Source organism: Natator depressus, chromosome 8 (assembly GCF_965152275.1).
Source record: "Natator depressus isolate rNatDep1 chromosome 8, rNatDep2.hap1, whole genome shotgun sequence".
In the NCBI taxonomy this organism is placed as follows: Eukaryota; Metazoa; Chordata; order Testudines; family Cheloniidae; genus Natator; species Natator depressus.
Window position 1 is genome coordinate 30764769 of NC_134241.1, and position 25655 is coordinate 30790423.

Here is a 25655-nt window from a genome sequence, read left to right on the forward strand (position 1 = left end):
GCTACAGGATTATTTCAGGTGGCTTTTCAGTAGTTGTGCACATGATCTAGAATACCTACCAGGATACAGTTTCCGTTCTGGATTTTTAATGGTTGATATTATTCATTAAGAATAAAGGCTGATTTTCCCCCCCTTTATAACTTAGATAAGAGAACATGTCATATAGCTATTGTAATACTCTCTCCAATTGATTGGTTTTTTTTGGGGGGGGGAGTGGGGTGTCTTAGAGCCTGATTACTTTCTACAGCAAGCATGTACAGTAGAGTATTCAGTAAGATGTGAAAAGCTGAAAAATTGAAAGGATGCCAAAGTGTGAATTCATTCAGCTGCCGTGAATGCTCATTTCAAGCAGGAAATGACCCAGTACCTTGAAATGAGACTATATCCCTCAATATGCCTTCTGCTTCTGAAAAAGAATTGAGAAGGATGTGTAACTAACTGTGAGACCATTACTGAAACAGATAGTTATAACAGTATTTTAATGGCTAAAAATCTGAGATTGTTTCTTACCAAAGTGGTAGTTTTCTTCTCTTTTCCAATACTCCTTTCACCATTCTTTTTCTAGGCCAGAATAAAATCTGCTTTATTCCGGGGATGGTTGGACCGATCTTGGAAATGACTCTGATTCCAGAAATTGAGCTACGAAAAGCCACAATCCCAATCTTCTTTGATATGATGCTGTGTGAATATCATAAGACAGGAGAATTCAAAAAGGTAATAGAAAGATACACAGGATTTGTTTTAATAGCTACATTATTCTTAAAGATTTTGAATAGAGCTGGACATCTGCTGCAAAAAGGTATTAAGCATTTCTTAAAATTTAACTGTGAACTCTGTGCCGTGAGTTTTCTGTTTGCAGAAAGTGAAAAAAAACAGGAAATATTGTGTTACTATGTTGATGTTCAAGTGCAAAAGAAGTGACTTAATGTAGCCCTATTTCTGCTTGTAAACAAACCAGTCATTCAAACATGAAACAGACACACTATCACGAGATGTAAGAGATGAATGATCATACAGCAGAAATAATAAGCATTGAATGCAGAATACCTGAAGTAATAGTTCTAGTGAATAGTTTGCAAGACATGAAATATTATTACAGTTGGTTATAAAACCCAAACTTTTCCCACAGAAAACGTCAAAGGAAAAATCCCATTTCTAAACTTTTCAACCAAAATGTTAAGGTTTTCTATGACAATTTTGTAAATGAAACAAAAATGTTCATTTAATCTTAAAATGTCCATTCAATTTTGTTTTTCAAAAACTGATTTTTATTTGTTCTTTTATTCCCCCTTTCTCTCCCTTCTAAAATCCCTTCCCCCTTTCTTCCACTGGAAAAGGCGGTGGGGGAGTGGAGAGGTAAAAAAGGTAAAATGATTAAGCACCTACTTTTCACAGATCTCTACTGTTTTCTAACTGGAAAAACTTTGAAAATAAAGTTTGTGAAAGTCAGGTTTTATTAAGGAAAATGCTTTTCCTCCCCATGAAACTTTTCATCTGGAATATAGAAAAATTTTGTCAACATACATTTTGATAAAAACAGGAAAAAAATAGTAAAAAATGTTGACCAGCTCTAATGTTCATGCAATATTTGTCAAAAAATTCACATAACAAACCAGTATGGTCCAGTGAGTAGGGTCCTATACTAAGACTCAGGAGACCTGGATTCTGGTGCCAACTCTGTGACTGACCTACTGTGTGTCCTTAGACAAGTTGCTTTACCTCTTTGTCCTTTTGTTTCCCTTCCTGTGTATCAGATGGTAAGCTCTTTGTGGCATGGATTGTCTTAAGCTGTGTTTGTACAGCACCTAGCACAATGGCACCTCTAGGCACTGCTGCATGCAAATCATAAATGATATCAATCAGCCTGCCTGCATATTGATAAATGACAAACAAGACATTAAATTAGTACAAAAAATCAGTTACATTTCACTATCTACAATGTTAGTTGAAAAAAATTGAGTACATTACTGGTGTGTGCACATGTATATCTGTGCTTTAGTTTATATGGGACAAGATTTTTCTATTAGCTGAACCCGGAACAAAGTGGCAGGTGAAATTTCCAGTTTGTTTAGTATTTTAGCACAAGTCTTTTGGTTTAAGGCCAATATTAAAAACCACTTTGCTTCTGTGCATCTGTTCTTTCCATGTCCTAATAGTCCTATATTTTGCCTTCTTAAAAATGTTTTCCTCTTCTTGGCTTATACTTCATCTGTTAGGATAGATGCATAGACCTACATACACCAAAAAACCCTGGAAACACATCAGTCAAACTGACTGATTTTCAAGGACAAAAGCTTAAGGACCTAGAAGATGCCAGACACTCACATGACCCTTACATTATACAGATATAAATATGTTTCAGGTGATATTTTTCTTCAGTGTAGAGGAACAAAGATGTTCACTTTAGTACACTTTAGGAATAATTGCCTAATAGTTTTCATTGGGTAGTCACTCATGCTGCATTATTATTTTATGCTGTTTGTTATACTTCATTGGACTCCATAGTGTTACTTCTGAAATAAAAATCACTTTTATGAGTTGAAAAGCATGTCTCCTCTTTGCCTGCTATTGCATTGGCATGATTAAGATAAACTTTTTTAAAATTCACAGTTGAAGTTTGGACTTCGAGAAAAATACACATTGGAAAGGAATTGGGTTGTAGTAATTTAGCAATTTTCACCTCATGGATTAGTGAAGTTAAAGAAGAGACACTAATGGAAAATAAAGTATATTTATGCATAATATGCAAGCATTGAAGCTCTAGTATTTGTTAATGGATAGTTTTAAAGTGGACAGTAATATTGTTTCTGAAGTAAGATATTTTCTTTAAAAAGATCAAGTGTAAAATTTTCAAAAATGAGTTGGGCACTTAGGAGCCTCAATTAAACTTTAGTCTTCTGTGTGCCTAAGTCGCTTTTGAAAAGGGGATGTGGTCTTCTACGTCTCCCAGGTGATTTTGAAATTTCCACCCAATTCAGTTAAGGATATGAGGATTAGCTAAATTTATCAAATACTATTGTACTTCAGCCATTCTTAGAAAATATCTTTAAAATTATTTGGTGCTGTATCTTTTAGGAAACAACCTGGGGGTGGGGAGGAGAAACGCCACCGTAGCACCCTATTACCACCATAGGAGTGCCTGTTGATGTATTGTAGGTCTAAGTCCACAACATACAAATATATTTCTTTTGGGAACTATTGCCTCCAGTATACACATGTAACTCCCATTGACACAAAATAGAAATTATACCCAGGCATGGAGGTGATTTGAACTGTAACAAAAAAGTATAGTGATTAAGAGTATCTGTAAACCATCCTTGCTGGAATGTCCCAGCAAGACCTCCAAATGAAAGAACATGATCAGAGTGGTAAGCCACTAGTATTTGCTATAATTGAGCTGATAAAACATCAGCCAAAAAGAGAGATGCAAAAAAACTTGCTTTTGAAAACCTTTTTTCTAAGAACAGTAAACAGTGTACCTCTTTGCAGAGTAAATGAAAACATTATTAAAATAAACATGGATTTAAATTAATCTTTATAAAGATTTAACTTTGGCTTATGAAAGATTAATTCATATGTAATAATATTTCCATTCAAGTAAGCCATGTCTATTCATGTTTCCGTGTCGTCATTTAAATCCTTCACTTATTGCAGCCATCTGTGGACATATTCTAAAACTACTTTTCTTTCCTGACAGTTACCAAAAAAGACAAACTAACAGTGCTACTAATGACGACACAATAATGTTATACCAATAAAATAAAAACCAGCAGGATCTTATTAAAGGGGAAAAGGCAAAATGCCACATCTATTGTGAATACAGAAAGAATCATAGTAAGCAGTTAGTTATAGCTATAACATTCCATTCAGTTTCATATTTATTCACACATTCATTCATACACACACACACAGGTTCTGCAAGGTTGTTATCATAGTTACCAGCCTCAGAGTTGCTCATGTCAAGCCACTGGCCAGGTGGCGTGGACAAGAGGAGGGAGCAGAGCCTTGTCAGATGCTCATCTGATGCTCCTGGAAGTTGGTTTGCAGAATCAGACCCCAAAGTTCTCACTTTCTAGAGTCCATTTTTATAGGAATTTCTTCCTATGCCAGTCTATGGGAATTGCTTCATCATGCTGTTGCTGAATCAATCAGCAGATGGCACATTCCTGACGGCTCCGTGCTGCCAGATGTTACCTTGTTCTTTGGTTCTCCCATTCTTGAGACTGTTGGGTGGATTCCAGTTTGCCCTCCGGGGGTCCTCTGGTTATTTCCACTTTACGCCTTCTTCAGTCGATGGACACTGGATTCTTAGGCTGGCACTTCCCTGATCAGTTATTATCCACACCAAGCATCCATCCACATACATCCTCTCTCTCTATTTTAATCACAATTGTTAACAAAGCGAGATGAATACAACAAAAGGGCTCTGGGTGCTGTTTCTGTTGTTACGGAGTATTGCTTTGAGTCTCTCTCTGTGTGAAGAGTTGTTGTTACAAAGAATTGCTCTGAGAGCAGACTCTGTCTTAGAATGTACTAACACAATTAGCAGCTTGCAAGTTTCACACATAGAGGGAGAGAAACAGTACCAAAAACCAAGAGACCTCTTAATTAGTAATACCCTGGAATTTAAACTATGGGGAATCAAACTCATTTGTGATTTTAATACAGAACTTCTTTAATATGATCCAACATAATAGCTCTCACTAATGAAGTGTACTTGCAGGACTAGAAGATGGATATTTACTCACAGCCAGGCTATAGAAGTCATGTATCTTTCCTAGCGAATAGCTGTAGAAGGTCACTAAGTAAATGAATGGAAGTGGTTTCAGCAAGCTCCCCATGCTCAGGACTCAGTTCCTGAAATCTTAATCGGCCCAAGGATTTAAATGAAATAGAACTGCCTCATTATCAATACTAAAGAGCATTTCAATTTATAACCCATCCAAAAGTAGCATGACACTTCATACTCAAATCCACCTAACCAAAGCACAGGCTGCAGACTCTGTGTGGCTGGTATTAAAGTCTGCTCAAGTCTTTGAGGCTTTTTATTTCACTAGAAAAATACAGCAAGAAGTTTTAAAGCCAAATTGGATCCTATTACAAGAAGGCATCACTCCACTGAAGTCGGTGGAGATACGTCATGATGTACTAGGGCTGAATTTTCCGCTTAAACTTTAGGATTCAAAGGCTTCTCCTATGAATGTTGGCCAGCATCTTTTATTTATTTCAGTTCAAGCAACCAACTGCTTTTGCAGCTGGTGACAAGCTGCCAGTGGATGCAGTTAGTGTTGTTACAGAGGAAAGAAAAGGACTAAGACTCATGAGGGCTGAAGAAATCATTTTTAGTAGTTTCTTTTTCCCAATTCTTGGTTTTCTTTCTGGATCAAGCAACTGTGGAATTATCACCTCCTCTTTAGAAAAGAAATCCATTTCTTATCAACTGCTCGGTACATACAAGGGAGGATTTTATTGGTTGATGATTTGTCCTAGATAGTGGCTGAGCTTATGCTGCCCTCACACTTCTGCACATTACTGCGGCAAACAGTCAAAAGGGGAAATTTTGATAGTCTACAGGTCACAGCTCTACCGAGTGGCTCAGAATGCCACCCACCCACCTCAAGAGGTGGGAAACTTGATGGGGCTGGCAGTGATTGGGACAGACACAGCTGAACGAAAGAGGAGAACGCTCTGAGAGAATGAAGGGGTGCCCCTCCCCTGCTGAGTTTCTAGCCACTCATTGGCTAGCTTGAGGAGGATAGGAGCTGATTGGTCCATCACACACCCTAGCCCAAACCATGTGGAGCCGCTCTTTGCTCCATTCCAGCAGCCCCACCTCCCCAACCTGTACTGGTAGCTTTGGAGCTGTGTTTTGTGGAGGCTGCGAGTCTGACCAATCACCTGTTTTGGGGTTAACTAGGAATTATTTCTTCCCATTGAGGCTAAATTAACAGAGGCCTGGGCAGTTTTTTGCCTTCCCTGCAGCATCCTGGTGGCGTTAAGTTAAATAGGAATAGGATTTAATAATTAACAACAGTAAGCAGGTTAGTTTGTCGCAGTTTGCTACCAGTCTCCAGTGCAGTTAAAGGGAACAACCCCTGGAAGAAAAAGACCCAGAATTTTACTGAGGGGACTTGTATTCCTGGGATAGGTGAAGACTATGTGGCCTTCACAGGCTAAGGTCCCCTCTTTTAGTACCTCCATCCCTCTTGTGGGAGGGTGGGTGCTTTGACTCAGATGAGCGAGTGCAGTCTGCAGGGTAAGCTGAGGAGAGTCTGTCCTGAGTTATATGGTAGAAGCCCTGTAACCCCCTTCCACTGGAATCACTTACTCTCCTGATAGGTGAGAGTATGGGTACCAGGGTGGGTATCCCCCTGCCCCTGTGTTAAGTTAAGTAAAGTTGTGGCCTGCCACTTCAAACCCAGTGATGGATTTCTCCTCATTCGATGCCGTTTTCACATCAAATGCAACCCACATCTATTTAACTTTGTCTCGTGTTCTGAGCATCTCTTGCACACACAGCAATCCTGTACTTTGGTTATCCTCCAATTTGCCTGTGCCTGAAACGATGGAACTTTGCTACTTCCCACTTCTCAATATCTCTGTCATATACAATGCAGAAGGCAGTTCTTTTTATCAGAATGAATTATTTAAAATTGCCTTATGCTCTGACATTAGGTGAATATATATTACTCCACTGACCCAGTTTGGAGCTGCTGGTATTCTGATTACAATAAATGGTGATGGAAACAGGAGCACCAAAATGTATGGCAGTTCTAGCATTAGGTACTAAACTATTACTGGGGCACACAGTTCATCACCTCTAACCTGCCAAAACTGTTTATGGCCTCTTCAGCAAGAAGTGCTCCTATTTCATTTAGGACTGATGCACAAGAAATTAAAAAAGAAAGCAGAGGTAAGGATCCTCCTTTTCCTTCTGCCCAAAACAGGAAATAGATTTTCAGTCCATTTTGTCCAACATTGACCTAATTCTTACAGTTGCGGAGAGCCTTAGCTCATAAGAATGTTTTATGTGTGAGCCCCTTCTGAAATTTTCCTTATAGCTCTGTCACATATATTAGCTTAGTTTAGAAGCCTTTCACAATCCTCTAAGTATGCCACAGTGTTAAAAATAATAATAACAACAAAATACGTACTGCAAAGTTGAGTGAGAATGATGGGTTGTTATAATGAAGTCTTATGTTCAATTCTGCAGCAGTTGCTAAATGCTATGGTACGGTTTTCCATAAATGTAGATGTACACATGCTGGCAAAGTGGCATTCAGAAAAGAGACCTTGAGGGCTGTTAACCCTGCAGACATATCCCATAGTTAACTCATTGAGCACCTAGTCAAAAATAGAAAAACACCTTTCCCTTTCCCCCTCTTTCCCCTGCTCTTTTATATGTAGTTTGAACAGTTCTAATTTCTCATTCCCTCATCTTTAGAGCTCCATAATATTTTCTAACACCGTGGCATACTTAGATGATTCTGAAGTGTTTCCCGAAATGATCAATACCATATTGAGCTGATGGAAATGTTAGTAATTTTCTCCTTAATGAGTGCATCTTTATCAACATTGATCCATTCTTTATTTCTTAAACTCAGACCCGAAGTAGAAAACTTGAATCACAAAATTTCCTTTTTATATGCCTCGGAAAGGGATGTAGTAGCCCACACCTATTGTTCTAGATCAGTGGTTCTCAAACTTCATTGCACCACAACCCCCTTCTGACAACAAAAATTATTACACAACACCAGGAGGGGGGACTGAAGCCTGAGCCTGCCTGAGCCCCAGTGCCACAAGTGGGGCGGGGGCAAAGCCCAATGGTTTCAGCCGCAGGCAGGGGCCTCTCCCCAGAACCCTGCCACCCAGGGCTCAAGCCCTCAGGCTTCAGCTTCAGCCCCGGGCGGGGGCTTGGGCTTTGGCCCCAGGCCCCAGCAAGTTTAAGCCAGCCCTGGTGACCCCATTAAAATGGGATCACAACCCACTTTGGGGTCCCAACCCACAGCTTGAGAACAATTGTTCTAGATCAAAATAATTATTCCAGTACTACTTAGGAGTCACATATGGGTATTGAGCGAGCTCTGCTCAGGAACGGAAATCTGAGAAACTCTACAGTGAGTAGCTCAACCCTAAAAGCAGCCAGTTCAACATTTGTCTGTTAAATTAAAGCTGTGAATCTCAATACCACATGGATTTTTCTCCCACAGCTTTGAAGGACACATCTCAGTATGTTATATGGGGACTTCCTACAAATTATATAGCTTATAAGTGTGTTCCTCTTGTGAGGAACACCTAATTGGAACTATTGTACTAATTGCAGTATTTTGGCTATAGGTGGCAAAGCAGTTTGATTGGCATAATTATCATTTCATACTCTGAAAGAATTCTGTTGGTCTTTGACGTCATTTGGCCCTATTTAGCCGAGTCCCAAGAGAGAAGCAACGGCTGTCTTGTTTTCAGGAGGAGCATGATGAATGTGTGAACCTTAATTGTTAATTAAATAGCAGACTGATATCAGAATCTTCTGACTGGAGAATTTTTAACCTGACACACTGAAAGACAAAATGTACAATGAAGTGTCTCCATATAGGATATGGATTTGCCTGGAACTGAAGGAATTGTCATATATATAAAATCTCTCTCCAAAGTAGCAACATGGGATTCCCGATCCTTCCCAGTGCTGTAATGGCTGAATCTGTGGTAGATCTTAGGCTAGCTCCATCACCCAAGACTGGCAGTGTTGGAGAGGATTACACTTAGTACCTAGGGAGCAGGGATACATTGTGTTGCAATTTACTGACCACCTCAGATCAACATGGTATGAATTGTCTCTAGACTGGGCAGCCTCAAGCTTTCTTCGGCTAAAGGGAGAGCCCTAGACCCAGATCCAGCAAAGCACTTAAGCACATGCTTAACTCTGAAGTAAGTAGGACTATTCATGTGCTTAAATTGTTTGCTGCATTGGGGCCAGTGTGTATAAAGCAGCACTATATACTTGGAGCATATCATATGCATATCTATACAGAATACCACATATTTATTTCCATTATTTTTGTCTCAGCTGTCTAATATTTCTTTTTTAGACCCAAGCAACCTAATACAAAGAACTTGATGGCTCACCAAGCTAAGTGCTTTTTAATACAATGAATAACTAATCTGTGGAACTCATTGCCACAAGGTATTATTGAGGCAAAAATGTTGATCTGCATAATGAGAACATCCACAGTTAAATTAGATAGGATTAAAAATTTACCATAAACCTCTAATCTTCTGACAAAGCAAAGAGACTACTTATACAGTGATACCACCTTCAAAGTTTGTTTTTTTTCTGGTTAGATGTTATAATTACTTGGATGAAAAATAACAAAGAAAACCAAGGAGTTGCAAAATGAATTTGAGATTCAACCGGTGACACTTCCCCTCCAAAGTCTGTATGAATATGGAGGCATAGTGAAAGGAGACACAGAAACAAGTTTTGGATGATATATAAAACTGCGGCCCTCAGTACTTATCTTTAAAGAGGCCCCATTATGTGTTGCACACAAGTATATCTGGGGCCTCCATTATCTGGCTGAATGTAGCAGTAGTATTACAATGTATAGTATGTTCTTCTGTCTTAATTCTCCCTTATAGTTTCAACTGGATACATATTTTCTATATACTCTGGGGAAAACAAATAGTGCTCTGTTTGGTTTCAGAGTAACAGCCATGTTACTCTGTATTTGCAAAAAGAAAAGGAGTACTTGTGGCACCTTAGAGACTAACCAATTTATTTGAGCATAAGGTTTTGTGAGCTACAGTTCACTTCATCGGATGCTGTAGCTCACGAAAGCTTATGCTCAAATAAATTGGTTAGTCTCTAAGGTGCCACAAATACTCCTTTTCTTAGTGCTCTGTTTGTGTGTGTATCGCAGAAAGACTGCTGCTTTTATACGCCCCAGAGATCTTTGTATATGTTGAGTGAGGTGATCCTTGTACAGAGCAGGCACCTTTTAAACAGTTGCCATTTACCTTTTTACCATTCTAAGGACAGGGCATGCCAGGCATACCATAAACACCTTGCGTAATGGTAGGAGAAAATGTCAGCCCATTAAACATCCAGACAGTAATGGGACTTTGGGGTCCTTTGAGACAAAAGGAGTGATACTCATGTATTTAATATTTCCAAATACTCCACTTTGCAAAAGACATTTGAACTCTTTATATAAGTAAGGGCCCAATCCTGCAAAGTGCTGAGCTCAAATATCATGGAAGAAAATACTTCCATTTCCTTAGTGGGTAATTGCCAAAGATATTTCTGACCTTGAAATATTCCAGAGATTTAGAGAAAAGCAAATAGCAGGTAGGTGGTGTTCAGTTTTGGGATCACTGGGCTTGGTGAATGTTTCCAGCCCGACAGTTTTATGTATAGCATGCATTATATTTCACCTGTACCTGCTTAGGTTACTTAATTAAATCTTTTGGCTGATTCCTTTCTAAGATTGCAAAGAGAGAAAACATGTCTAACTACAACAAATTTTAATTCCATTGCGCGCGTGCGCTCTCTCTCTCTCTCTCTCTCTCTCTCTCTCTATTTTGATTATTTTTGCTATTTTATATTTTACTCATTCCTAGTAAAAATGTACAGTGGCCTGAGAGTAACCAATTGTATGAAGGCATTATATTCTATAAATTTGTTCATTCAGAGTAATCTGCAATAAAATAGCTCTGTTTCACTTTGAAGTCCTGTATCTCAAGCTAGGAAGTGGTTTGGAAACCTATAATGCAAATACTTCAAAGGTATCCTTCAGGCACTATAACAATTTGTGCTAGGGAAAAGTTATTTAAAGAGTGTTATTTCAAGAGTGTTATTTAACTGGAAATGATTCTTCCATTTAAGCCTGAAAAATGTGATGTTTTTGTCATGTCAGTTTAGGCTTTATTTGACCTGTGGATATCTTGATTTCTCTTACATGAATTTTCTCTTCACACATGTATTGTGCATTATTCCATGTTTTGTCTTTTTCCCTCCCTCAAGTTTGAAAATGAAATAATTTTAAATTTGGACCATGAAGTGGAAGGAGGACGTGGAGATGAGCAGTACATGCAGCTGTTTGAGTCAATGTAAGTAGTGTGTTCATGAGAAAAATACCTAATGACCCATTTCCTTATCTCTTTCTACCCCCAAAACAAGTAATTTCATTGAGAAATAAATCCATTACACAGAATCCAAGTAACGGCTATATAAGATGAGACTACGAATAAAGCACAGAGTGCATCTGTTTTAGTAAAACTTAAATGGTTTTGCCCGTTGAAATGTCAGTGGGTTAATTTTTGGTGTATTTTCCAACAGCTTAATTTCTAAGAAAATATAGGTAGTTGACCACTAAAAGAGATAATTGTTCCCGTTTAACTCAAACGGATCAGCATACCCTGGATCAAGGATATTCAGGAATCTCATGGGTGGTGTTTTTTTTTCTTTTTTAGTTCTTTTGCATTCCCTTTCCTGTATTTATTTCACATTGTATATTTTATCTTTGACAAGGCATTCATGCCTGGTCAGAATATGGCATCTCAGGCTATCTTCTTACAGTTCTCAGTACTCATACAGGCACTGAAGGAGAGTATGCTTAGTATTTCCAACATTATGCTGTGATTGAGAATGGCAGTGACCATAATTTCCTGCAATTTAATAAGTATAGTTCCAGTAACTCTTTATGCTTGGAAGTACCTGGCCTTTTTCTTTTGGCCATCCATATAGAAATACTATCTCAAGCTTGGGACATTTGGGGTTTCTCATTTGAGCTGCTCAAATTCTGTTTCAAACTTGCATAGAATTTGAGTCATAATTACTTTGAACTGCTCTTCCTGCAGTGCCTTGCTTTCACTACTTGAAAGGTGTTCTTGAAAGTACGTCTACTGCAAGAAGCTTCTTCCATGCATGTATTTCATATTTAATATGTTATTGTGCACTTTGTGAACTTTTTCTGAAGTCTATGTTTTGTACAATGTTTCCTTAGAAGCAGGAGCTCATTTTGCAAGTCAGCTTCCAATCCATGTGAGTTTGTATCATCTGAGAACTTGGCCTCTGTTAATCTCAAAATGTTCCAGTACTGGTTCTCCATTGACAACTTTTTTTCCCCCAAACACTTCTCATTTAGTGATCAACCCCGTACATCCTATATTCTCTCCAAGCAGCATTCTGAATAAAACGCTTAATTCTGATGAATTTGCTAGGATATTGTAACGTGCCCCTAGATCTCTGTGAGGCTTTCTTGTTTGGGGATTTTTCCATTACTATGCGGGGGTCCCACAGAACTCCATTGTGTCTTCTATGTAACTAAGCATGTTCATCATTTATTTGTGTTCAATTTAAGGTTCTCATTTTGCATAGCTTTTCTCGTGGTGTTGATTATTTTCTCTATATGTCTGATCATCAACAGTTACTGCCACCACATGCAGATTAACAAAGATCTGAGGAAATATTAAAAGGAAGTAGTTTAAACTTGTATATATCACAGCAGGCTTTGAGAAAGAAGAGGTTTTGCTTTTTCTCTATAGAGCTGGACTTCCCAACATTAAAAATACTTAATGCATTTTGAACTGTGCTGAAACTGACAACTTCAGTATGTAGGTCTGTTACCTAATGGTCAATAGTCTCACCTGGAAGCTGAGTTTTTTTTGTAAAGAAAAGAAGCATTTCCCAAGTGACTTTCTTGTGAACACCCCAGAGTATGCTTGACATGTGGAATGACTTTGTCTAGCAGTTTGCAATCCCCTTCATGACACCACTGTAGAACTATGCCCCTGGATTTACTGCAAGGCTGATTTTCCTCCATTATTACTTTTTCCAGAAAAATCTGTAAGGGTTTCAATGACCTCACTGTTATGGACCCTTCCAGTCTGAGCAATTCACATGGCTTCCTTTGTGCTGTTTAGACAAAGGTTTGGCTTTATTCTGACAGCAGGTGTGATATGTAATAATGTTAGCAAGAGACTGATTTTTATTTCCTGGCCCCAATGTCATGAGATGGGTCATAGTTACAAAAAGGTTTTACCCTTACATATGGTAGGGGTCACTATCCACAGCTGGTATGTTGGTGTGACTTGGCTGTCCATCATGATTCCTTATATCCAAAAAAGACAAGAGGAGAGAATTAGTAATGGAGGTTTGATGTCCACTCTGACGCCACATTCCAAACTCAGCAATGTAATGTGCTTAATAATTAGAGATGAATTGTTCATAGGGCAGCATCAGGTGAGGAAGGAAAAGATGGCTATGAAAAACTCACAAATTAAAAAAAAGAAAAGGAGTACTTGTGGCACCTTAGAGACTACCCAATTTATTTGAGCATAAGCTTTCGTGAGCTACAGCTCACTTCATCAGATGCATTCCTATGCATCCGATGAAGACTAACACGGCTGCTACTCTGAAACCTGTCACAAATTAAAGATAGTAAAATCTGTGTGTTTACATAGAATTTTTAATCTGGGGATTTCAACACAGTTTACCCATCTAAAAAAGAGGAAGGAGAACAATGTGATATCCACGGTAAGTGACTTGCCCAAGTAAGATGAGTTCATAGTAGCAAAGGATAGTATTGGAGAATCCTGACTTTCAGTTGTCTCATTCAATCACTAGCTGACACTCTCTCCCATATTTTGGAAAACTCCAGGAAAGGAACTCGTTATTGAAATAACTGATTTCAATGATTAAGAGCAATCATTTTTCTTTTAATTAAAAGAATTACTTTACTTTTTTTTTGTTTAAGCACACCTAAAAATACTTCTGAAAAGCTTTTGAAAGTCCTCTTTAGAAAGAATTCCATATTCTACAAAGGTTGTTAAATAATAACACTTTGAAAAGTATTTAATAAAAATATAAATTTCAAAGGAGCTTTCTTAGTTCCAGTATATAACTCATACATTTATGCTTTATACCACATTCAGAGCTTGGAAACCCTCACTATAATTACTACAGTAGACTACAGAGTAGCAGCCGTGTTAGTCTGTATTCGCAAAAAGAAAAGGAGTACTTGTGGTACCTTAGAGACTAACACATTTATTTGAGCATAAGCTTTCGTGAGCTACAGCTCACTTCATCGGATGCATTCAGTGGAAAATACAGTGGGGAGATTTATATACATAGAGAACATGAAAAAATGGGTGTTACCGTACACACTGTAACGAGAGTGATCACTTAAGATGAGCTATTACCAGTGGGGGGGGGACCTTTTGTAGTGATAATCAAGGTGAGCCATTTCCAGCAGTTGACAAGAATGTCTGAGGAACGGTGGGGGGGAATAAACATGGGGAAATAGTTTTACTTTGTGTCATGACCCATTAGGTGCCACAAGTACTCCTTTTCTTTTTGCGAATACAGACTAACATGGCTGCTACTCTGAGACCTAAAAGTTGCAATTCTTCAACAAAAAAACTTCAAAAACAGACTCCAACAAGAGACTGCTGAATTGGAATTAATTTGCAAACTGGATACAATTAATTTAGGCTTGAATAAAGACGGGGAGTGGATGGGTCATTACACAAAGTAAAATTATTTCCCCATGTTTATTCCCCCCCACACCCCCCACTGTTCCTGAGACATTCTTATCAACGGCTCGAAATGGCCCACCTTGATTATCACTACAAAAGGTCCCCCCCCCCGCCTTCCCGCTCTCCTGCAGGTAATAGCTCACCTTAAGTGATCACTCTCCTTACAGTGTGTATGGTAACACCCATTGTTTCATGTTCTCTATGTATATAAATCTCCCCACTGTATTTTCCACTGAATGCATCCGATGAAGTGAGCTGTAGCTCACGAAAGCTTATGCTCAAATAAATTTGTTAGTCTCTAAGGTGCCACAAGTACTCCTTTTCTTTTTACAATAGACTAGTCATTCTCAAGGGCAAAAATTTTTAGAAAGAGATGAATGTTTCTGTGGAGATATAATAGATAGAAGTGACTAGATTAACTGGTATTTTGGGCTTTGATAATATATAGATTCCTTGAAAATGACAGAGCATTAAAATATTTCAGCAGGACATTTTTCAAAGTGCTGCAAGTATTTTATGATCTGGCTGAATTTCAGGATTAAACTCACCAGGTTACAGAGTTTTGTCCAAGTCTCTTGCTTGAGATTTGGGATAGGCCAAGATAATTTGGAGGAGAGGAAAGTGATCAGGAACAGTCAACATGGATTCACCAAAGGCAAGTGATGCCTGACCAATCTGATTGCCTTCTATGATGAGATAACTGGCTCTGTGGATATGAGGAAAGCGGTAGATGTGGTATATCTTGACTTTAGCAAAGCTTTTGATATGGTCTCTCAAAGTATTCTTGCCAGCAAGTTAAAAAGTATGGACTATATGGTTGATAGAAAGCTGGCTAGATTGTCGGGCTCAACGGGTAGTGATCAACAGCTTGATGTCTAGTTGGCAGCCTTATCAAGCGGAGTGCCCCAGGGGTCGGACCTGGGGCTGGTTTTGTTCAATATCTTATTTAATGATCTGGATGATGGGGTGGATTGCACCCCCAGCAAGTCCGTGGATGACACTAAGCTGCCGGGAGAGGTAGTTACGCTGGAGGGTAAGGATAGGGTCCAGAGTGACCTAGACAGATTGGAGGATTGGGCCAGAAGAAATCTGATGAGGTTCAACAAGGACAAGTGTAGAGTCCTGCACTTAGAATGGAAGAATCCCATGCACTGCTACAGGCTGAGGACCAACTAGCTAAGCAGCAGTTCTGCAGAAAAGGACCTGGGGATTACAGTGGATTAGAAGCTGGATATGAGTCAGCAGTGTGCCCTTGTTGACAAGAAGGCTAATGGCATATTGGGCTGTATTAGTAGGAGCATTGCCAGCAGATCTAGGGAAGTGATTATTCCCCTCTATTCGGCACTGGTGAGGCCACATCTGGAGTATTGCGTCCAGTTTTGGGGCCCCCACTACAGAAGGACAAATTGGAGAGCGGAGGGCATTGAAAATGATCAGGGGGCTGGGGCACATGACTTACGAGGAGAGGCTGAGGGAACTGGCTTGTTTAGTCTGTAAAAGAGAAGCGTGAGGGCGACTTTGATAGCAGCCTTCAGCTACCTGAAGGGGGGTTCCAAAGAGGATGGAGCTCAGCTATTCTCAGTGGTGGCAGATGACAGAACAAGAAGCAATGGTTTCAAGTTGCAGTGCGGGAGGTCTAGGTTGGATATTAGGAAACACTATTTTACTAGGAGGGTGGTGAAGCACTGGAATGGGTTACCTAGGGAGGTGGTGGAATCTCCTTCCTTAGAGGTTTTTAAGGCCTGGCTTGACAAAGCCCTGGCTGGGATGATTTAGTTGGGGATTGGTCCTGCTTTGAGCAGGGGGTTGGACTAGATGACCTCCTGAGGTCTCTTCCAACCCTAATCTTCTATGATTCTATGAATTTGGGAATGTGAACCAAAGTTTGCCATAAAGATTCCTTGGAACTTTGTGCAATCTAAAGGCAGAGGGTTTCACACAGATCTAGTGGTATTAGTTTTCCCAGAACTCAATGCAGCCAGCCAGGTGCATTTATTACCTAGCCAATAAGACGGCGACGTTCCAATAAGACCATGTTGTTTCAAACTTCAGTATTTTTTTACCTCTGGGATGGCAAACAGTAGAAACATACTGATTCATCACATGATTTTTCCAGCATTTATGATCTAGGAGTAACATCCGTAACCCATATTTATTACACTGTGGGTTATGTGATAAAATCAGTTCATGCTTTGAGAGTAAGATTTAGTGAGCATAATTTTGCTTTCTGTTTCACGAGTGTAAATCCAGGGTCCCTTGAAGGAGTAAATGCTGGCTAAGTGCAGAATTTGGACAATTATCAAAATCCTCTATTTAGGAAGCTTCCAAGCATATTTTTATCAAATCTAGAATTTAAAAGCTGAACTATACTCATCCCTTCATCTGAGTAAGAGCCCACTTCTTCCATCACTCACACAGCATGCAATTTACTTTTTCTTAGACGTGAAAAAATTGAGCTGAGTTTTGATCTTGAAATGGCAATCAGTTGTGAGATGCACACTTTAGATGAAAAGTACCATTCTGTTGTTCAAACAGTGGTGCCCTGTAGTGTTTGCTTTCCACTGACAGAAAGCATTGTAGAAGAGAGAATGCAGGGCATGCTGGGTTCTGTCCATTTTTGAACTTAAGAAAATATCAGAAATAAACATTTTAAAACAAAATAGCTGAAAATCCCTACTCTCTCACCTATCAGGAAGTGACTTCAGGGTTGTCTTTTTTTAGTGATGACCACTGTACATAGTGTCCTTTGGTAATGAAATAAAGTGCATAAACCACACAGCCTTCTGACAGTGAAGTAAGTATTTAGATTGGAGAAAAAAAGACTTGAGCTCTTCAGGCCCTCTCTTAAAACACATTTTTTAAAATTTGAACTGCAAAATGAACCCCCAACTGTCCTATGCCAAAGACAAAACTAAAGTCAGAACACAGTGTGAACTATCCAACTTGTATTTCTCTCTTTCTTATATACAGACATATCCTCATGAGAGTATTAAGCAGGAACTGTCTCAGGTTACGTCTACACTGCAATAAAAACCTGTGGCACTGAGGCTCCCACGATTCCGAGCTAAAAATTGTGGTATTCATGTTCAGACATGGGCTGGCGCCTGGCCTCGGACGCCTTCCACCCTAGCAGGGTTTCAGATTCCAGGCTCCAGCCTGAGTCCAAACAGGTACACTGCAATTTTTAGTCCCCTAGCCTGAACCCCACAAGACAGACCATGCTGTGGCCATACTGCAGGTCTTTTACTGCAGTGTAGAAGTACCCTCAGAATGCAGTATATAAACATTTTGTGTGTGTGCACCTGCGCACCACTCCTTTATAAGGGTTTAGTCTCATGTTACCTCCTATCACGTATGCTTGCTGGAAAAAAATGTTTTGTTTTACTTCATCCCCAAAAGTTTGTGTATTTATGAAATCCAAAATAAGGTGTACTTCTATAGTCCTCATGGATTATGTTACACGCCTGTAAAATGTCCTCGTGGAGCACAGGATAGAGCTGGAATTCTGGTTTGGTGTCTAAACTCACCCAACCAGCTGATGGTGGTGTGGGTGACACTATTCTCGATTGCCACAACATCCCGCAGCAATCCTCTCTGGCTGATGTCAGGACTCACGTAGAGGGAGGGTTTCTGTAGTGCATTGACTTTGCAAATAGTAAAGGGGAATGGAAATAATGGGACCCCGGCAAAGCACATATGTGCACACTCTCGAAATTGTAGTTGTAGACAAGTGAACATTCCATACTTTGTTTGTTTGGACTTGCTCCCCAGCCAACTTTTAGATGTGTAGATTATCAAATCACAAAGGAAATCTCAAATACACTCTATGCCTGTTTTATGATCAATACTGTAATATAGTTATCATCGTTGTAATATAGTGTTTGCCCCAAAGCATCTCAGCTCAGGGTGCACCTGTTATAACATCACCGTAAAGCAGTTTTCTCTCTTTGTTTGCAGACTCGTGGAATGTTCTTCAGAGTATCGGGACATTTCCAAGACAGTTGAAAATTTTGTAAATCTAGTAAAAGGCCTTTTGGAAAAGCTGCTGGATTACCGAACAGTGATGAACGATGAGAGCAAGGACAACCGCATGAGCTGCACTGTCAACTTATTGGTATGTGCCTCCTTTCAAAATAAATTATAAAATTGGAGAAGGGGTTCAAAAATCTACTCACCACTGGTGAGTGTAAAGCTTGCCCGGGAAATGAGTGACTTAAGACATCAAATTATGCAGAGTGGAAGATTTCAATTTTAAAAATATGTTCTACCTTTATGTTGTGGGAAGAGCCTTCCAACTCTGAATTGATGCAGTGTCGTTTTCCTGAGTCTGCAGACAGCTCAGTGCCACTGCTGCTGCTCATAACTTTGCCAGGCAGCAGCAAAATGAAATTCATGCTACTCTGGCCTGTCTAGAAATATTAGTGAAACTCATACAATGCTACTCTTGCTGCTGCATGGCAAAACTCTGAGCAGCAGCAAGAGGAGGCACTGGAGTTATTCACATGAAGGAAAAATCCACATACACACTCAACCCTCACACACTCAACCCTCCGACCCTCTCCCATCCAGGCTAGGGAACAGATCAAATATCAGAGAACACTTTCTTCTGACCTCCTCAAAGCAGCCAAGGACTGGTGGGATAGAGCTGTGAAGACCCACCCCTTTTTGTAGCCAGCCAAGAGGCTCTCCTTTCTCAGCATCTAACATTAACTGGCTCAGGGAGAGGAGCAGGCTTGAAAGTACAGTGGCCTGCCAATTGGAGCTAATAGCTGTGCTACAGAGGAATTTTCTCCATATGCAATCCTCTTGTAAGTCTGTGGCTACACTGTGAGGCTTTTAGTGACACAGCCGTGCTGCTACAGCCATGCCGCTGAAAGGTACACAAGGTAGTGCTGTTTCTCGGCAGGAGAGAGTTCTCCTCCTGACAAAAAACTTCTGTCCCCCACGAGCAGCAGTGGCTTTGTCGCGGGAGAGCATTCCTGCCAACAAAGTGTTCTTCACACTGGCACTTCCTGTTGGTAAAACTTTTGTTCATGTGTGCATTTTATTAACGCCCCTGAACGACAAAAGTTTTGCTGAAAAAGTGCCAGTGTAGACATAGCTTAAGCCACCAAATGAGTTCTCTCAGTCCTATTTCTCTGACCACATCCCTCCCGCTGGCCTCCCTGGCAAACTCTCCTCTACACCACACAACACATTGCCCTACTTTCTTAAAAAACAAAGAAATCACCCTACAAAACACGATCAACCTTAACTGAGTTAAACAAGTCAGAAATGCTGCGTTTAAATCATCAAGAGGGGGAGAGAAGCCAGTAAATTGCACTGGTAGCAAGGGGCCAAGTGTCTGAGCTTGATGAAGCTTACTCATGAGAACAGTCTCACTGAAGCCTGTGACCCTGGTTCTAGGCTACATTCGCCACTCAGTCTTTTCTTTGGTATAAAGGGGTTGGATAGTAGCTGGATTCCAGGGAATTTCTCCAAAAGCCATAGGGCTGATATAATGACCTATGCCGTCCCCGCTCACCCCCCCTTCCATTGGCAGTCCCCAGTGAAGGGCATAGGCAGCGAGGAAGATGCTGTGGTTGGAGTGTACAATATTCCAACTATTCTCTAACTAGTCCCTTGGGAATCATTTCTAACATGGGCATATGTTAGAGCAGTCCTAAAGGCTGCTTTGACTTACACAGGAAACCAAAGTGGCCCGCAACAGTCTCAGATGTGCAAAGCCATCTTTGCCCCCCTCCCTGAACTCTGCCTCCTTAGAGACATAGTTCAGAAGTATTTGTTAGATCTATCATTATCAGAAATCCCAAACCCCTTTTAGTAGCTAACTGGTGGAGCATGTAACATCAATGTTTGCCTTTGGATAACCCTTTTTAACCTTTACAAAGAAAAGAGCCATCACTAATAATTGTGATAGTGAACTGGAAGATTCTATGTATGGTTGTGCTATAAAGGAACTAAAATGTTGATTGAAGCAGCCATATTATCAGGTTTTAATTGAGAATGTTTTGTAAATAATGCATACCACAAACTGTGATATTCATAATTTAAGTTTTAAAATGATAATGATAAAATGTGCCAAAATACAGAATTATGGTCTTCTTTCTGCAGTGTTTATACAATTAAAAGGAAAAGAATACTTAGCATGAGGAATTTGTCCTGAAAAGTATTTTAATAACAGATATTGGAAACTAACACTGTAATCATTTCCCTCCTCTAGAATTTCTACAAAGATATTAACCGTGAAGGGATGTATATAAGGTATGGTAATTGCTCTATTGATTTTTATTTGAAGAGTGCAGTAATATTCCTTTTATGCACACTGTCTTCAGCATACTACATGGATTTGTGTTATGCCCTTGGTAGCTCATCATGCACAATGAGTCCATAAAATCCTTAGGCTCATTTATACTTTTTAATCTATTTTTTACTTAGCTTTCAGAAAGTTGGAATCTATTGTAAATATTCATCAACAGCACTTTATTTTCCAGAATAAAGTTTATTTGAATGAATGATTGCATTCTCTTTAATAAAGAAAATATAGTTGGATATGAAGTTGGAGGGAAATCATCATACATTTACAGAAAGACAGAGAAACCCTTTCCAGTTTTGTAGTATGTGCTCAGACTACAGCGCGTGCTAAATAAGCAGCACTACATACAATTACAAGTTGAATAATTTTCTGCTGGAGATATACACTCACCAGCAAAACTTTTCTAGCATATACCTGACTTTATGTTGTCTCTAAGCTTACTTAGGGCCTTAATTTGTCCCCCTGTGCAGGGAAAATCACTACATAGGCCACACTTCCCCTCCCCGTAGGTGGAGGAGATGTGGCTGGGCCATGGTTATACCCACCTATTGTAACAATAGACCCTTGGGGCCACTGGCAGTTGGTATATAATTTAGAGCAGCCTGAAGGCTGCTCTGACTTATGCTAGGGACCCGTCTTGGTGATAGCCAGGTCAGGATTGGAGCAAGCCACCTGCACACCATCTCTATGCTCTTCTGTGTTGTACTGTGTTGTGCACTCCTTAACCATAGCGGAGGAACTGGATCAAATTTTTTTTGCTTACTTTAGTCTTACCTGTGGCATTTACATGTGTAAAATGAAACAGCCACATAAAATTAGGGCAAAATAGCACAGGAGAAAACAATTAACAATTTACATAACAATGGCAGGTAGTTGGCAGCAGTCAAAAGGCAAACTATTTTTGATAATACTCCAGAGTGCACCAGGGTTTGGAAATGCTGGAAAATGTGGATCAAATGTGTTTGTTACACATCTCAGTTTTACCCGCACAGGAGCAGACATGGCAGTTACTCTGGTAAAGGTGGCCTGATCGTTAGCCCTACTTTTTTGCAGATGCTCCACAACACAAAGGAAGCTCAGACAAATCTAATGGCCCAGACAAATGTTAGTTAATTAATAGCTTCCCCCCAAATAACCTTGAGATCTCTAAGGGTGGTTACTCCATAGCATCTTTCATTCTTTCTCTGGAGAGTTTCACTGTGAGTGCAAGCCATTCATGCATTTTGCCAGAACACTACGTATATTTTTAAACTCTGATTTTCTTCCCCTTTGTAACAGATACTTGTATAAATTGAGAGATCTTCATTTAGATTGTGAGAATTACACAGAAGCTGCATACGCCCTTCTACTCCACACCTCTCTTTTGAAGGTTAGACTACTGAATTCACATTTGAATGTATATAATGAGCTGTCACAATTTTCAGATTTAGAAATGTGTGTATGTGTGTATAATCTGTTTTAAACTATAAATCAAAGACTTGTATTAATTATTTCATTAGTAGCAGTCTAATTTCCTGGTAGTTGCAAATACTGAGACATTTAATGACAATTAGAGCATACTTCCTGAGAAGAAATACTAGATGTTCTCAGCTGATGATTTAAAATTATGTATCGGTAATTAAAAATTGTGACAAAAATAGTTTCACCAAATAATATAAAGACAGGATGTGTGACTTTTGGAGCAATTTAACCCTCCATAATTACTGCATTTTTTTCTGACCTCACTGTACTCACAATTTCCAAATTAGGGCTCGATTGGAAACCTACATATAATATTGGGCCATAATTAAATTTGCCCCTGGCAGCTACTGCAATATGGACATATTAAAATGTTCATTTTAAATGACAGGGGTCATCTTTTCAAATTTTTCCCTCTGCCTGTTTTCTTAACTAATGCTTATTTTCACTACAATCCAGTTAAGAACCTGATGTGACCAATAGAGCTGGTTGGAAACTGTAATTCTGTTCTATGGGATATTCTTTTTTTTTTTTTTTTTTTAAGTTCTAAATTGGCACAAAAAGCTCAAATTTCCAGAGAAATGAAAATTCTGAAAAATTTAAATTGAGGACCATCAAAACGTTTTGTTTAAATAGTGACATTTCAATTCATTTTGTTTGACTTTTATATTATATTAATCTATATTACATATACATAATACATTAATATTTTAATATGATAGAAAATCCAAAAAAAGAATTGAAATACTCTCAGAACAAAATGTTTTGACTTTTCCGCAGAGCATTTCATCAGAATAGACATGAATCTGTATTACCTGCATTTTTCAACAGAAAACTGTTCCATCCAAAAAATATTGACCAACCCTAGTTACCAACATGAAATAGTTATTCAGACGCATGTTGAAAAATTTGCATCCTTGCTGCAGCATTTCCCTACTCTCTGGATGTTAGGGAACTACAGAAGAAACTTAACATTTTTTTACTTTGCCTCCAAAAGTATGTTTTCTCTAATGTTTTTCTCACAGTGGTCAGATGAACAGTGTGCACCTCAAGTTATGCAGACAGAATTCCAGTATTCACAGACCCATCGACAGTTGAAAGAAAACTTGTATGAAAAAATTATAGAATACTTTGACAAGGGAAAGGTAACTGCTTTAACATTCTGACTGTGTTACTTCATGCAACAGTGGCCTTTAACAATCATTTTATTATAACAAAAACATCTCTTTGGCTACTGGGTAAAATCATTTTGGAAACGTGGTTCATAAGTAAAAATTTCATCTAAAAGGAGATTCAGTATAGACAGCTCCTTTTTAATAAATAGGTCTTATAAATAAATATACAAAGGAAGAAGGCTAATGTTTGTAACTGACATCGAGTCTAGAAAGTCTATTTCTTTCTTAGCTCAGGCAAAACAATAGAATAGTGTATGTTGCCCAACATAAATAAAATAATTACAGACATGCAATGAATTTTCCATTAACAAGAAACTGATATGGTTCTTATTTTTCCAACACACTGTCCTCTTCCTAAAAAAACACAGGATCTCAGAAAGACAGATGTGGTTTTAGACAAGTGGTCAACACACAAGTCATATATAGGCCACTAAATACCTTTTTAAGGTCCTGATCCTGCACCTTTTGATGTCCAATAGTAAAGGTCCCTTTGACTCCATGATTGAACCTGTCCTGGGTGCTCCACTCACTGCTAGTCTGGCACCTCCTCTTGGTCACTCTGGGGATTAGCTCTTGGGGCAGATGCCCCCTTCCCCAGTTTACACACCATCCCTCTCTCTCTCTCTCGCTCGCTCCAGGACCCATAGCGACCTCTTTGTGACTTAGCCCTCCAGCTAGGTCACTCAGCCTTCGCCCTTCCCAGTTACCAAAGTCTTTCAACATCTCTCTCTGCACTAGCAGTCTCTCTGGGTACTAGTCCAAGGGCCTTCAGCTCAGCAGTTCTGGGCTTTCCTCTCTCAGCCCTCTCTACTCCTTCCCTGGACTGCTTCCTACACTACTGGGTTCCTATCCTTCCTCTGGGTGAACAAGCTCCAAACCCTCTTCCCAGGGAGTGACTGCCCTTACCCAGAAGCAACTATCTTGCTTTATAGGCCCCACCTGTTCCTGACCAGCTGTGCCTGCTTACAATTAGTTCCCTGCTCCCTGCCTCCTTCTCCAGGTTCACCCTGTGGAGATAATTGGCCTACCTGGCCATCTCAACCCCTGTCAATCCTGAGTGGGGTCGACACCCCATCACCCCCATTTGAAAACGAGAATGAGCAAAGCACTGGACAACATAAAGTAGGGAATAATTTTGCAGTGGAAAACACTGAACACGGTGACCCTGTAAGTCCTTTCTTACTCTGTCTGGTTGAAGGTCAGCTGATATATGGCAAATACCATTTCTGACCTTCAAAAGAACGGCTTCAATCCCACTTGTTGAATGATGCAGTTCACCTACAATGACCAACCGTTGCTCCTTTACTTTTTCTTGTTCCACTGTTTGTCCTGAGCTGGTACCAACTTGTTTCCCCAATGTTAGCCTTTCGGACAGGAAACTTCTAGTGTTTCTGCACTATCTCACTACTATACTGTGGCACAGACTGTGCAGTGCTATTTAACCATTATCTAGCAGTCTGTCTATAAGCATTTGAAACAGTGGCAGTGTAACAATACCTCTCCATGCACCATAACCCTAGATACGCAATAGCTTTAATTCTCCACTTCAGCCAAGCTCTGCTCTGCTTGGACAGATTGCTGCAGGCAGCTGGTTGTACCTCTCTGATTCAGGGCTGCCCAATCCAAGTGTAGGTTACAGATGTGCAGGACTGGCCCCAATTCATGAGACTAGCAGTGACTTTTTATCAGTGGAGGATCAAATATAGCAGCGCTCTCCCTGCCATCCCATCCTGAGCATGTTCCCTCCTTTCGCTTATCTGGGCTGGGGTGAGGGGTGTATGGCGCAGAAGGCAGTGGAAAATCTTTCTGCAGAGCGGGAGTTATCTACCTGCTGTCTCCAGCTGCTTTAAAATCACTTTGTGAGGCTTACAGCAAAATGCCCTTAGCAGACTAGAAAATCTGGCTCACTATTTCCATTGAAGCATGCCTGCCTTCCTTCCAGTGTTTCTTCTTGAGACAGAAATTATGTTGTGAGGAATGAAATAAACTGCTGTCTCGTAGGCAGGCAGTGGTTTGGTCTCAAGATCATTTAGTTGAATAGGACATTTCACCTGAGCAAGGACTACTTTGGAAGCATAGATTACAGGATTGAGCCCCTACGAAGCACAATATAATGTGCATGGAGTTTGTGTCTGAGCCCTTGGAGATGCTGTACCTATGTTTGGAGGATA

The 25655-nt window shown here is 39.8% G+C and overlaps 1 protein-coding gene across 1 annotated transcript in view; it reads left to right on the plus strand.

Annotated features, from left to right (window-relative positions):
- The window catches only part of DOCK2 (dedicator of cytokinesis 2), a 449812-nt gene that overhangs the window by 373013 nt on the left and 51144 nt on the right, over nucleotides 1-25655 (plus strand). The window contains exons 23-28 of the mRNA XM_074960680.1: nucleotides 566-714; nucleotides 11021-11106; nucleotides 18493-18649; nucleotides 20759-20799; nucleotides 22130-22220; nucleotides 23335-23454. Of these exons, the coding sequence (XP_074816781.1) occupies nucleotides 566-714; nucleotides 11021-11106; nucleotides 18493-18649; nucleotides 20759-20799; nucleotides 22130-22220; nucleotides 23335-23454 (644 nt within the window). The remainder of the gene's footprint in view (nucleotides 1-565; nucleotides 715-11020; nucleotides 11107-18492; nucleotides 18650-20758; nucleotides 20800-22129; nucleotides 22221-23334; nucleotides 23455-25655) is intronic.